This window comes from Crinia signifera, chromosome 5 (genome assembly GCF_055691185.1).
Source record: "Crinia signifera chromosome 5, ASM5569118v1, whole genome shotgun sequence".
Classification (NCBI taxonomy): domain Eukaryota; kingdom Metazoa; phylum Chordata; class Amphibia; order Anura; family Myobatrachidae; genus Crinia; species Crinia signifera.
In genome coordinates, this window is record NC_139221.1 from 104,959,306 (window position 1) to 104,973,238 (window position 13,933).

At 42.8% G+C, this 13,933-nt stretch overlaps 1 protein-coding gene across 10 annotated transcripts in view; it reads left to right on the forward strand.

Annotated features, from left to right (window-relative positions):
- Window positions 1–4,258: 4,258 nt before the first annotated feature.
- Window positions 4,259–13,933, forward strand: part of NFATC1 (nuclear factor of activated T cells 1) — a 182,039-nt gene continuing 172,364 nt past the window's right edge. For 2 of the 10 annotated variants that reach the window (XM_083187776.1, XM_083187779.1), the window contains exon 1: window positions 4,260–4,896. In XM_083187776.1, coding sequence (XP_083043902.1) covers window positions 4,767–4,896 — 130 coding nt within the window. In that variant the 5' untranslated portion in view covers window positions 4,260–4,766. Of the gene's footprint in view, window positions 4,897–10,595; window positions 10,861–13,933 lie in introns of those variants that run through there. The other 8 variants (XM_083187777.1, XM_083187785.1, XM_083187778.1 and 5 more) reach the window with 7 other exon arrangements.

Below are 13,933 nucleotides of genomic sequence, written 5' to 3' on the forward strand. Positions count from 1 at the left end.
AAAACAGAGGGCATAGTTGTAAATATAATAAATTCAGTGGCGTAACAATAGCCGCTGTGTAAATGCAGGCGCTGGGGGGCTGCGGGGCTATTGTAATGCCGCCGCCACAGACCCGGAGATTTACTGGTTATTCACTGCGGTCCCATCTAGCTCCTGGATTTGGACGGATGGACGGACCATCATAAAATGTCCGCCCCCATATAGCAGACAGTTCAAAGCAGAAGCCAGGAGGGGAGCCGGGACTGCACCGATGACAAGTTCTGCTGGTCCCTACTGCTGGGCGGGGGAGGTGAGGCACAGAAGCATGTGGGGGTGCATGGGCTTCCGGGGGGGGGGAGGAGGCATGGGCGTTGCCAAATTATTGGGGGGGGGTTTGCAACCATGCATGTGTTATAGTTACACCACTGAATAAATTAATAGGTAACGGATGCAATCTTTCATCCCCCCTTCAGTTGGAGCAGGTCAACTTTATCTGATTGGTACTACTAAACAAAAAACAATATCAATAACTATAAAAGAATAGAATAAAAAGTAAAACTCGAGAAATGAATCATGTCATACAAAAGTGAATAACATGTGACAGCTAGAATTGCAGCCAATATTACTGTTAATATCTGTAATAAAAAATTGTGTTTATTTGAAAAATACATACCTATTTTTTTAATTATAAAAAGGTAACCACATAGCCTTACTTATACAGCATATTTACATAAATCTCAAAGCCAAAGGCATGATGGAATGAAAGTATTCTTCATGAGCTTGGAGCTGGCACTGAGCTAATCAGCCATACAGTAGGTGCTCCCTGTGAGGACTATTGTATTTGACTGGACTGGCATTGCAGCTGGCTTTATTTTACCTTCTATATACTAGTATAGTAATGTACGTGAAGATTAAAATAGAAGAAACATATACATGTACATTGTATATAATGATCTCAGATGATCATTTAACATTGCCCACCTCTCATCATCTAGCATGATTTTTCATTTCATGGCATACATTTCATAATGGATCTTTTACTAGCTTTGTTGAAAATCAGTTTTTAAGATTTAAAGATCCTATTGGTTGTGTCAACCCTTTGACCATTTTGACCATGTGTAGATTGTCAACGTTTTGAGTGTCAACCTAGACATTATCTGTCAGCCATCCAGATACCAAGCATCACGCCTCCTGCTGCTGCATTAATGATCCGAATTGAATCCTAGGACACAGTATCAGGTCATCTCTAAAAACCATACTATGTCGAGCAAGATGGCAGTCACAGAAGCTACCAAGATGCCAGGAAACCTCCATTTTTTGATGGAGATCCTGGCCTTGTCCCAGGGACATCACTGAGGTGGTGCTGAGATAGGGCCACTAAGAATCTGCTGGGAGGAGGACAAAGGCAGTGGGCAGCTCAGCGTGGTTACAGAAGATCTGTGCAGGCTGACAGGAAATGATATAGAAGGGAGACATGGAACAGTATCTTGCTAATAATATGTGTTAAGTGGACTGACTAAAAGTACTGGAGACAAACAACCAGAGGCGGAACTAGTGAGTGGTGCGCCCAGGTGCAACAATATGCTCCCCCCGTGCACACTTGAGGGGACCTTCGCAAAAAAGGTAAAGTGAGGCTGCCCCGGATTCCCACTTACCCACATAGCCGGAGGATCATGATAGTCTTCCTCAGGCACGCTGGAGGTGATGACCAATGTGCACAATGCCGGGCTACACATCCTCTGCTGACGGCTGCAGGGCTGCTGAGTAGCTCCTCCGGTCATCCTCCTCTTCTGCCTGCTTGGCACGGAGGGGGTAAGGGAGGTGACAGGAGAACTTGCCAGCTCCCCTGGTCAGGTGCCGAATATTGGGGCAGATGTATTTAGCCTGGCGAAGGAGAATACGCACCAGCCAATCAACTTTCAACTGTCATATATCAAACACAGCTGATTGGCTGGTGTGTTATCTCCTTCCACTTTATTTCCAATTTAGCTCTTCGCCAGGCTTAATACATCTGCCCCATTGTATGGATCACACCATACCTTCCAACTTTTTAGATAGGGAAAGAGGTACAGCTGTGCCTGAAATTAGGGTACATGGCCTAGTGGAAATGGGTGTGGTCTGAAAATCGCGTCATTCCTGCGAGGCCAAACCCCGTTTTCCCCGTTGTGGGGGCCTAAGCTGCTGGCCAGGCCCCAGCCTCAATGCTGCAGGAATAGACGCTGTGTGCCCCATGGAAAGCGGGACAGTTGGGAGCTATGATCAAACAATTGCGGCTTTTCCTGCAGCAGAGAAGCTGGGGGCTGGTCAGCAGTTTACAAAGCCGCTGGTCAGGCCCCCATAATGGTGAAAACGGGGTGTGGCCTCGCAGGAATGACGCGGGGTAAACTAATCCTCTGAATCTGGAGTCCCGGGGGAAACCAGAAACAGATGCGCACAACGGCGTGGTGACAACAGATATGCAGCGTTCTACAAGTCTCCTCAGCAGCTGCAGACCTGGTCTCCACCTGTTGCCGGGCCCAAGGCTGTCACCTAGCAGCCCCTCCCCTACACCGTGCATAGAATAGAGAACAGCAAGGATTGTGTCACTTAACTGGAGAAAGCACTGCTACTGACATAACTTCAATTCACCATGGCTGCTCCTGATTGACTGTTTGTCCAAGTGGCATTGCCATTGAATCCATGCCCCCACTATTTAAAGGTGAAATAAGCAGCATTTGCAGTATAGTGGGCACAGGACAAAACACATTTAAATACCACAATTAAAAGGTAACCATATCTGCATATCACAAATGATCATCCATGAGCAAAATCAATTTTATTATATAAGTATTTTCTATATTGCTTAGTAATTGTGTAATATTAATCCTATGTTATTGAACAAGTAATGTGCCATTAGTAAAGAGGTGATAGTTGTTTAAGTAATAATGGTTGAGGAGAACACAACTATTCCAGCACAAAACCGCTAAATGACTACCACTACTCCCCCAGGATGTCTGTCTACAGTGGCAAAATAACACCAAGTTAAAACTGTACTATATGATTCCATACAAAAACATAGCAAAGACAAATAAAACCCAAAGGAGTGGAGCTTCCTGAAAAGTTCACAAAGTGCAAATAATTTCATAACCACAAACAGGCACCTTGGTGTGCTTGGGATTTTCAGGTACTAGAGCACTTATCAAACATCATTAACTCATCCATGCCCAGTTTGAGTGGGATAAATGGGATATCTGCTGGGCTGCAAAAGTGATATTTGGGGGGGGGGGGGGGGGGGGATACTTTGAGTTAACTTTTCCATCTATTAAGGTCCTTGTTCTCCAGTGCTTCATCTTGTGAGAATGACACTGATTAATATGGCAAGAGTTAAAAGTCAGATATTTACAGTATATGACAATAATAACAATCCTCCGCATGTGAAATTAAATCCACCAAATCTGTAAGTAATTTAGCAGAATGGGATTTTCCTTTCCGTTGCCTGCCAGTAGCTCTTCTCTTCCAAATTTCCACAGCAGGGGAAGCCTATGACTTACATGATTACTTTAACATGCAGGTTTTGTTTATAAATATATATATATATATATATATATATTATATATATATATATATATATATATATGTATATATAATCACACACACACACACACACACACACACACACACGCAGACATATACTATTAACTCATTCATTGTAGTAGGCACCTAACTACAGTTATTTCAGTAATATAGAATACATTTGGTAATGTGGGTTTATGTTTCAGTATTGGTCTCTAACCATATATTTGTAGGTTAACGCACAGTATCCTCTGCCAGCTATATACAGAGGCATATAACCACCAATAGTCAGCATGGCCGAGGACATCGCAATGTAACAGTGCCACATATTTCTAGATACTTTTATTGGTTCAGTGTGAAGATGAAGACTTTAATAAATCTGACTTATAATCATGGCCAGCGGTTTTAACTCCTGCAAGACACATCATGAACTCATGTGAAGTTGGTAACCTATGAGGTCAGCACAGTTTTCATACTGAGGACAGAGATCCCTGCAGTCTCCAGATCAATCAGCATGAGTCAAGGGGGAACTACAACCTCACTTGTGACACTCACAACCTAATTCCCTTCACCAACAGTGTACAAGACACTCCCCTAGCACTCACAGCAGGCAGCATATGAGGAACAGCACGTCACTGCCTTATGGGCTGGGGGGGAGGTGCGCAAGAGGGGAGAGGGAGAGGAAGGAGGGGCAGAGGAAGGTGCTGCTGTGTATGGGGGGTGTTTTCCAGCTTTAAAAAGGCAGCAGCAGGCACATAGTAGTTCTGCGTCAGAGAGAGACTTGGAGACTTTACTGAACTCCCAGCTTAACACAAACAGCTACAGAGAAGGAACCAAGTCACAAACTCCCTGACCTCCTGACTTACTCACTGCCTGCTGTAACTAGTGCATGCCACTCCGGTCACAGACACACTTGCACACATGTACCAATGCAAGAGCTCTCACTGTCACCTGTCTGCAGAACTCAACTGAGTTCTGCACATTCTCTAGCGTACCATCAGAACCCAGAGTCAGAGGCTAGCACTAGGATAGTGTAGCAGAAAGTTGCATGCTGCTAGACATTGGACAGGATCCATTCACACTTCTCCAGCACCTTGTGCCATAGCACAGCTCAGTGTGTCACAGTAGTTTGCGGTAAGGGACAGATCCCGACTTTCTCAGACCCCGGCTAGTCATCAGGTGGAGAGAGAGTGAGTGAACAGAGGCAGCACATCACTGCTCGGATCACCGAGTGGATGCCACGCACTAGTGTAGCAGCTGCCGCTCCTTCCAGTCTTCCCTTCGGTCCGCTGTTCCAGCCCTGCGTCAGAGACAGTGTGGAGTTCCAGCCCTTCTTCCCATTCATCATGAAGTCGGCGGAGGAAGGTACAGTCCGAGCGCATGTGTGGTGTGTGTCAGTGTACTCTGTCTGTGGAGCTGTCACAGTGGCACTTGCCTGTCACAGCAGAAAGAGACCTGTAGGCAGCATGTCTGCTACCTGTGTGATGTATGTGTTCTTCGTGTGCCAGGGAGTGATGGATCCACCGGTGTCAGTGAAAGTGTCACATACTCACAGACAGTGATATCTTTGTGAATGTGTCTGCTTAAATAGTTCAGGGCCAGTGATACCAAAATAGATGGGAATATGCTATTTATTATCTGTGGCACTTTGGCAGTGTGATCTGTGTGCATGGCTGTATATATCACTATTATGTGTCACTTTGCAGTGTGATCTGTGTGCATGGCTGTATATATCACTATTATGTGTCACTTTGCAGTGTGATCTGTGTGCATGGCTGTATATATCACTATAATGTGTCACTTTGCAGTGTGATCTCTGTGTGCATTCCTACATATATCACTATTATGTGTAACTTGGGAATTTGTGACCTGTGTGCATGCTTGCATACATCACTATTATGTGTCACACTGACAATGTGATCTGTGTGCACGGCTGCATAGATCACTATTATGTGTCACTTTGGCAGTGTGACCTGTGTGCATGCTTGCATATGTCACTATTATGTGTCACACTGACAATGTGATCTGTATGCATGGTTGCATAGATCACTATTGTGTGTCACTTTGGCAGTGTCATCTGTGTGCATGGTTGCACATATCACTATTATGTGTCACACTGACAATGTGATCTGTGTGCATGCTTGCATAGAACACTATTATGTGTCACTTTGGCAGTGTGATCTGTGTGCATGGTTGAATAGATCACTATTATGTGTCATGTTGGCAGTGTGATCTGTGTGCACGCCTGCATAGATCACTATTATGTGTCGCTTTGCCATCGATGGCATAATTCGTGCCTCTGTGTATACCGCTCCGATAGTGTGTGGAATTGTCTGGGAAGTCAGTGCTTGAATGTCTCAATTTGTTTAGAAATATATTAGTATATTTGTTTGCTTCTGTAGATTTACTATTGATTTATGTGCGCATTTAATTGAAGGGCTCCACATATACCTACAGTATGGGTGTTTAGGATGTTAGTGTGAATGAAAGAGAAGATCCCGATGTTTGTTAGCTTACCTTTGATATGTGTGCGTGTATGAATGGCTCAGTGTGATAGATAGCTGTATTTACCACAATTATTGTACCTTTTTAGTACCTGTAAATCTGGGAAGGAGAAGAGTTGGTAGACTAGAGTGAGATCCGAGGTTGGTCCTACATGAACTTGTGTTATTTAGATGTGCCTGGTGCCAACCTCTGCTGTTCCCCTCTGCCCTGGAGACTTGGTAGTGCACTCAGGAAGTAGACAGCTGACCATCTACCTTATCAGAGGTGGGCATTAGGGCAGTGCACAAGTGATGGGCAGACTGGTAGCTGCTGTGGCTTCTTTATACCACATGTTGCTTTTTTGGAAAAACAACATCTAGGAAACAATGGGTTACTGTTTATTTATTACATGGTAACCTTAGCAGTGCTCTGTGTCGTGGTCTATGAGTCTGCATGTGTGTGTATTCTCCTTGTGACATCCAGTAGCCCCGGGTGCTGTGCAGGTGTAAAGCAGGGGTTATGAGATCCACAGGGCACGGTTGCTGATCTGTCAGAAGTCAGGACACAGGGAGTGTGCATTGTATGTGGAGCCCAGTCTGCAGCTGCAGCAGTTGGATCTGTCTGGTGTCTCCCGGTATTCCCCCAACCAGTTGTCATCCTTAACCAGGGATTCCGCCTCCAGAAGGTGCCTCCTCTGCCTGAGCCTGGCTCAGATAGCGGTCTGTATTGGGATGCTGATGCTTGTATCTGCACACTAGTGACATACCTGTGCCATCTCATTTACTTAAATACACTAAATTGCTCTTCTTTATGCAGTGAACTCATCCTATTTATCTATAGTCCTACTGTAGACATAATCGGTTTAGCACAAATAGCACGATTAGGGCACACCCATAATTAAAACCATTCCTGCAGTCTTTCGGGGTTTTAAATCCCAAATAGAGTGGAGAATTGTGGTCAATAAAAGAATGTCATATTATACAAATCATATATACAGCTCACCTCCCAGATCCCGGAGAATTGGAGAGTAGATCAATTGGCAGCATACACATGTCAGGGGAGATTTAATACTGAAAAGCTTGTGTTCTTATAGAATCCTATATATACAGGGCACAGTGCCCATGCCTTGAGCCAGGTGAATGCTTAGTCCTGTAAATATCCACAACTATAAGCATCAAAATACACAGGTATCATTTGCATAACATCAGGCCTTTCATCTGTTCAGGGGTCCCCCTCCCCCAATATTTTATCACTATATATATATATATATATATATATATATATATATATATATATATATATTTACACTTCTACCAAATATTACTATGTGAATGTATCTGTCTTCTAGAATGACATATGAGTTACAGTCACGGAGCCTGTTACAGAAAGCCAATAAAAGGGCCCAGAGATCTCTATTTTGTTTTAGTTTGGGAACTTCATACACTTGAGCGTGGATTTATGAAAGCTTGGGGAGAGATAAAATTATAAGAGCTAAAGTACCAACCAACCAATCATTTTTCAACACAGCCTATAAAATGTAGCATTATTCTGATTGGCTAGTACTTTATCTCTTACATTTTATCTCTGTCGGAACTTTGATAAATAGCCCTTTAAAATGAACTCATACGTATGGATGAGTTTGTTGAAGATGAGTTTTGCTCCAGTTTTGCCTTATTTAAAATAGCATGTCATAAAAAGACTAGTTTTTAGTCATCGATAGGTTGTGTATCATTGCATGATAATAAATATTTCTATAGACAGAAGTTCATAGAAATAAAATTGGTGAAATTACTATTAAATTGTGTTTTTTCTTAGGTATGGCTGTACATTATAATATATAATATCTAGTTATATAGCAATGAAGAAGACGTTGTAAGGACAATGCAATGTTTGTAGAAATGTCAATAAGCCAGTTTTCCTGGAGAATTAGGTTTCTGGGTTTTCAGGAACTTTGTGTACAAACTTCAAATAAACTAATTTATTTTTTATTTTTGTTGTTGCCAGTTGATGAATACAGTACTCTGTATCTGCGTATTAAATTCTAGCTATTGCTATCATTTATTTGCCAAGTGTTTGTATAGTGGCTGCGTTGTTAATAAAAACAGACATAGTAAACAGAGCTCAGGCGAGCAGTCAGAGTGAATGAAAGCCAGCATTATTTGTTGTATAACTTTACTGTATATGAATAGTTGTGTGCCTGTGGTTAAGTATATCAGTGTGCCAATAGATCCGGGCATTGCAGGGTTAAGCAGAATGAATAGATGGTGGTATTTTAAATTTTAAATATATGCTGATATCTTGAAAGTTGTTTAGAAATGGTTTGTTAGGGAATCATAATATAATATAATATAGAATACAGTCATGTCAGTGTAATTTTAGGAAGTCATGGAGGCCAAATATAATAGCAGTTAAAATAAATGATGGGACGTATCCTGGCGTAACTCTGCTCAGATTTGTGTTGCTCTGCTTTGTGTAAATATTAGTCCAAATACCTGTCAGTATTTGTAAATGGAATATATATCAATTGTAGTAATATATTTCCCAATGAGTATAAAACCTTAACGTTTCCAAATGAAGTTATTGTCATACAGCTTTGGATTAATCCAGCGCACATTCCTATCAGAATAAGATTTGCTGGTCACACATTGCCAAAGTGCATCGTTGTTCAAACCTTTTAAAGCATGTATTCAAATCATTATGTGTACCAATTAAAAGTGGCATCAAAATAATTATCATATATAATTGATGCTTTTAACAAAACCATTGCAGTCTACAGTTCCAACATATTGAAGGTGAGGGATATATGCCAAATACCCATTTTAAAGTATAAAAAATAAAAAAGCAGTGTATTACTCAATAGAATGGCTGCTTGTCAAAAATGAACCCATTCAATATTGTCAACTTATTAAAGTGTTTTTAGAATATAACATCCATTGTTTAATATTTACACAACGTAATTCATGTCCTGTGCGTTTGTTATGCCCAGTATATTCATTTGTGCTGGGAGAATGTGAATGTGATGAATGATTATACAGGAATAACCTATTGTGGAATCATTCATATGTCCATACTAGTTTATTTAGCGTGTTCTGTTTATAAACACACTGCAACATGATGGGAATGTGTCATTATGACTAGTTCTGCATCATGGCTTATATACAGTACATAGCATGGACAGCACTGACAGTTAGCTAAGGTTGGGGTAGGATCACATTATCATCTGCTACCAGACGTTGGGCCTGTGCTTAAACTAGAGGACCTACAGTGTGGGGATATGTGTATCTATCTATCTATCTATCTATCTATCTATCTATCTATCTATCTATCTATCTATCTATCTATCTATATTCCCTCTTTAAGCGTTGCCTTAAAACTTGCTGCAAGAGACTCTGCTGCTGTCAATGTGTAAGCTAACAGCATGCATATACAGTCCAGTCACACATCAGGTAACTATATAAGGCAGTAGGTTACTGTACATAGTTAGGCGAATGCCTGTCTCCCAGCTACAGGAAGGATGGTGTGTCCAAGTAGAAACTAATGGAACAATGTTCAAGTGTATAAAATCTGTTACATTTTGACTTTTAATTTAAACAGCATACTATCATGCCTGGCAAATAGTTTTATTTATGTGACATTAGTATTATTTATACAGTTAAGCAGTAGTCTGGCAGTAATAAGAGCCCCTGGTTCTCAGATATAATAGATAGATCAGTGTCACACATGCCAGTCGGGCAGTAGTAACATCTGTCAGCCTGGCATCTCCTTATGGGAAGTGTGAGTGGCATCACGTATCTGTGCAAAGCTGTGACATTCGTTCTTTAGCACTAGTGGGTGCTACAACTAAACACAAACAATACACATAGCAAGTGCGATTGTACCATAATGACTGCTAATTCTTTATCATATCCCATATACTACTGTACCATGCTGACATACTGTAACACAGACATTTCTCTGCCCATTCTCCAACTATTAGGTACTTTGTAACAATATAATGGCAGGCTTATCTCGCAATGTACTATCCAGTCACTGCAGCGAGACTCCTGCAGTGTAACATGAAGCTAATTTGCACTGAGGCTTATTGTAGCTTAGGTGACCTAATGATGAGTTGTGTCAGGAGCCCAGGGTGCCACAGAGACGAGGCCCTGGTGCAGGGGGATATATAGCATTTGCTGCATGGGCTGGCAGGTTTATCTTAGCCCTGGGAATCCAGCTGAAGCAGCAGGCAGATCTGTGTTTATTATACTAGTCCGGAAACATCAACATTGGGAGGGTGAGAGGGGGCAGGGGGTGCTGCTAGAGGCTGGATCCAGGCTACAGGCAGAGAGAGACCACAAAGCATCTCTGACTGTGCCCTGACATCCCGGGTACCAGCAGGTGGCACAGACAGAGCAAGGGTGAGGGCTTGACCAAGTGACTGATGTACAGGGTGGGTACAGGCAGAGAGCAGCTGTGCCTCCTACTAGTGCTCGGGAAGACAGACACGGGCTGTGTGTGTGAGACAGGGCAGCTGGGGAGAGAGGGGCACGGAGGAGATCCAGCCAGGGAAGAGAGAGGAGTAGCAGCAGCAGCCAGCCACACGCAGGAGGAGCTCTGCTGGAGAGCGCCCTCATTACACTACTGAGGAGGAGGGGGAGGAGGGACCGGCAGCAGCGGCAGCAGCAGCCTCAGCAGCAACAGGTCCCCGCAGCGAGGAGGAGTGAGCCCAGCAGCACACGGACGGACACTGACTGCACGGCGCCGGGGGGAGAGACATGAGCGCACCAGGGGAGGACCCGGAGCTGGACTTCGACTATCTCTTCGAGTACGAGTATAACAAGAGCGCTGACCTTGGCGAGGACAGAGGTTTGTAGATGAGCAGCCCCACTAGTGTCACGTATCCCCCCGTGTGTAGGGAGGAGCACACCGACAGCTCTGCCTGCAGCCTGCACACTTGGGCTGGACGGCCACAACTTCAGGGGAGCCCAGTTACTCGTCCCTAGAGATGGCTTCATCTGTCCTCACGTCTGGCAGAGAGGGGCGTGAGTGTGAGTGGGCACTAGTGGGCATGATGCAGGGGAGCGCTGGCTGTCAGGGCACTGGGTCACGTGGGATGGGGAGGACATTGGGGCGAATTGCACCAACTACCTACAAACTCCAAATGTGGCCCAAGTCTGTGCCGCAACAATGACAGCTGTGCCCACACAATTCTGAAGTTATATTATTTAATGTTATCATTCAATATGGTTTTTAGGATTATTACATGGGCAGCTTGTGTGTGTGTGTGTGTGTGTGTGTGTGTGTGTGTGTGTGTGTGTACCTAGCTTTACCATAATATTTCTAGCTGTAATAATTGTATCTGGATATTTAATAAGTTAAGGAATAGTTTGCAGTATTTTGTTTAATGACATACAGTAGATATCAAACTCACTATTTGAAAAGTTCTGATCTGCGCACCTGTGACATAGCCAATATATAATATAATTATACAGCCTAGTACAAGGGTTTAAGCAAAGTGCTTTTATTGGACAAGGTTTTTAGAACATTCACCATTGCCACGTTCTAATTTATTCTACTATAGTGGCAACTCAGTTTGATTAGTCTATAAGTTACTGCTTGCCCAATGGTATCCGCTTTAATTCGTGTTGTATATATAATGCCAATAGTAGTGTTTTCCTTAGTACTGGTTTCCTTAAAATATTACTTATTTAAGTTTCCCTGGCTCTGTACGGTTCATGGAATGATCTATTTATGTAAGGTAGAGTCTTTTTCTGTCTTTCACCACATGAAATATCTTGTGGATCAAAAGAAAAACAAACCTAATTCTGTTGCTACTCTGTTTCCCAGTTCAGTCTGGAAATATAGCTAAAAGTTTGTGTTGCAAACTGAAAAGTGCGTCTGTAATGTTTCTGCAACGTGATAGGAAAGTCTCCTCAAACTATGAACATCAGGAATGTAAAAAGCCTCCTTCATATATGGTCTATTCCCCACGTGTTTTAGGCCTCAGTTTTAGAGTTATAACTTTAAGTGTTACATTGCCTATTCCAGCTGTCACATGTCTTTGTGTACTACTGTCACCACAATAGTGGGGGACTGAGTTGAGGTACAATGCTGGGTCCTAGCTGAGAATCCACCTTCCACTGATCAGACTTCATGTACACGGACACACAGTCTAGGGTTAATTTTGTTAGGAGTCAATTAACCTACCAGTATATTTTTGGAATGTGGGAGGAAACCGAAGTTCCCGAAGTAAACCCACGCAAGCACGGGGAGAATATACAAACTCTGCACAGTTATGGCCATGGTGGGAATTGCATTACTCCGTCAGTGCTGCCCGGATGATTACTTTTAGTAAATGATAATTACAGATAACATTTGTGAAGTATTGGCCATTACATTTAGAACATTGCTTCGCTCTTGTATACAGTATCACTTACCTTTTTCAACTCATTTTTTACCTTTATATGAGCTGTAGTTTTTGGTAAATGTTTGCTTCAAAGTATAGCCAGTTATGAAATGTTATATGCTAGACTAAAGCTAGGCATACACTACTGCAATTTCTCACAGCAGTGTGTGCCCAGCCAAACACCTGTGAATCACCCGGGACCTTCGCGGGCGGCAGGGTCGCACATTATCCTACACAAGCGGTCCTATACTTGTGACGGTTCCCTGCTGGGCCCTCCGCCAGGGGGAGGTCCAAGGTCGGAGGTAGGACCTCCATACCGCACATCGGACCTGAGGGGACATCACACTGTCCCGATTTGGTCGATTTCTCGTCCCGTTCCATTGGGAACAGGTGAAATCAGCCCAAATCGAGTTATGCTGGGTACACAACAGAACGATTTGGGCGCAGTTCCCCAAATTTCGATGCGTCTTACAACCAATTGTATGTAGAAATAGCAGAATTGTGCATGTTTTTAATGCGATTCCAATACGATACACATCCCTGCCAGTCGTTGGGCCGCTTTGGAGATTTTACCCGATGCACTAAAGATTCGTCATATACATTGTATTGGGCACTGATCTTGTGCAGATCGTGTACTCCAATCGATTGTGCAACCATCGTACAATTTCAAGTTCATTGTCATTCTGGTGTGTACCCTACATTAGTGTATGGGACCTTTACCATGATTAACTATGAGCTATAGTAGAACCCAACTTCAGCTATCTGAAGCCCGGCCTATACCCTAGACCAGATGGGTGTTTAAATATAAACAGTACAGTCACCACTGTACAGGGCACAGACATGTGCAGACTCGTGCATGGCAAAATACAGGATATATATATGGAGAAATATATATGGATTAATAACCTATAACGTATACTCTGCAGAAAAAAAAACCCATGCCTAAATGAAGCTATTTTCATATTGGTCCTATAGGGCAGGGGTTGGATATACATTAGAACACATCTACTAACCATTGGTTATTTTCATGTCCAGATTATATGATGGACAAATATTTAATAATACATGTCCAACCTGATTTTTTGGGCTGGATATAGTCCAGTATGGTTTGTTGGGGTGACTTACAGAAAGAAGTTGTTTTTATAAAAATGTGAAGAGTTTTTGGTATTCGTTATCAAATATCTACTTACTAATATAAATATTTTACTCTCTGTCCTGCAAAGTGCATGGGAATTAGTCAAAATGTCACCTCATCACGTCCCAGTATACTTGGCCCAGTGTTTCTGTCTGTCTTACTAGAGCCCAAATATTAATCTTCGGAGGCACACATGCACAGTGAAGACCTATTTATGTTCTTTGCATTTGTGCTGAGTGCTGACATGAGGTCGGGTGTTGGCAGTGGTGGAGCTACCCCCCCACAACTGTCTGAGCCATGAAGCCTTTTAACCACTACAGTGCAACCATCACCACCATCAGTCTTGGTGTGACTAGGGACTGTTGGTGTGGGCATATTGCCACTCATCATGGCTGCTT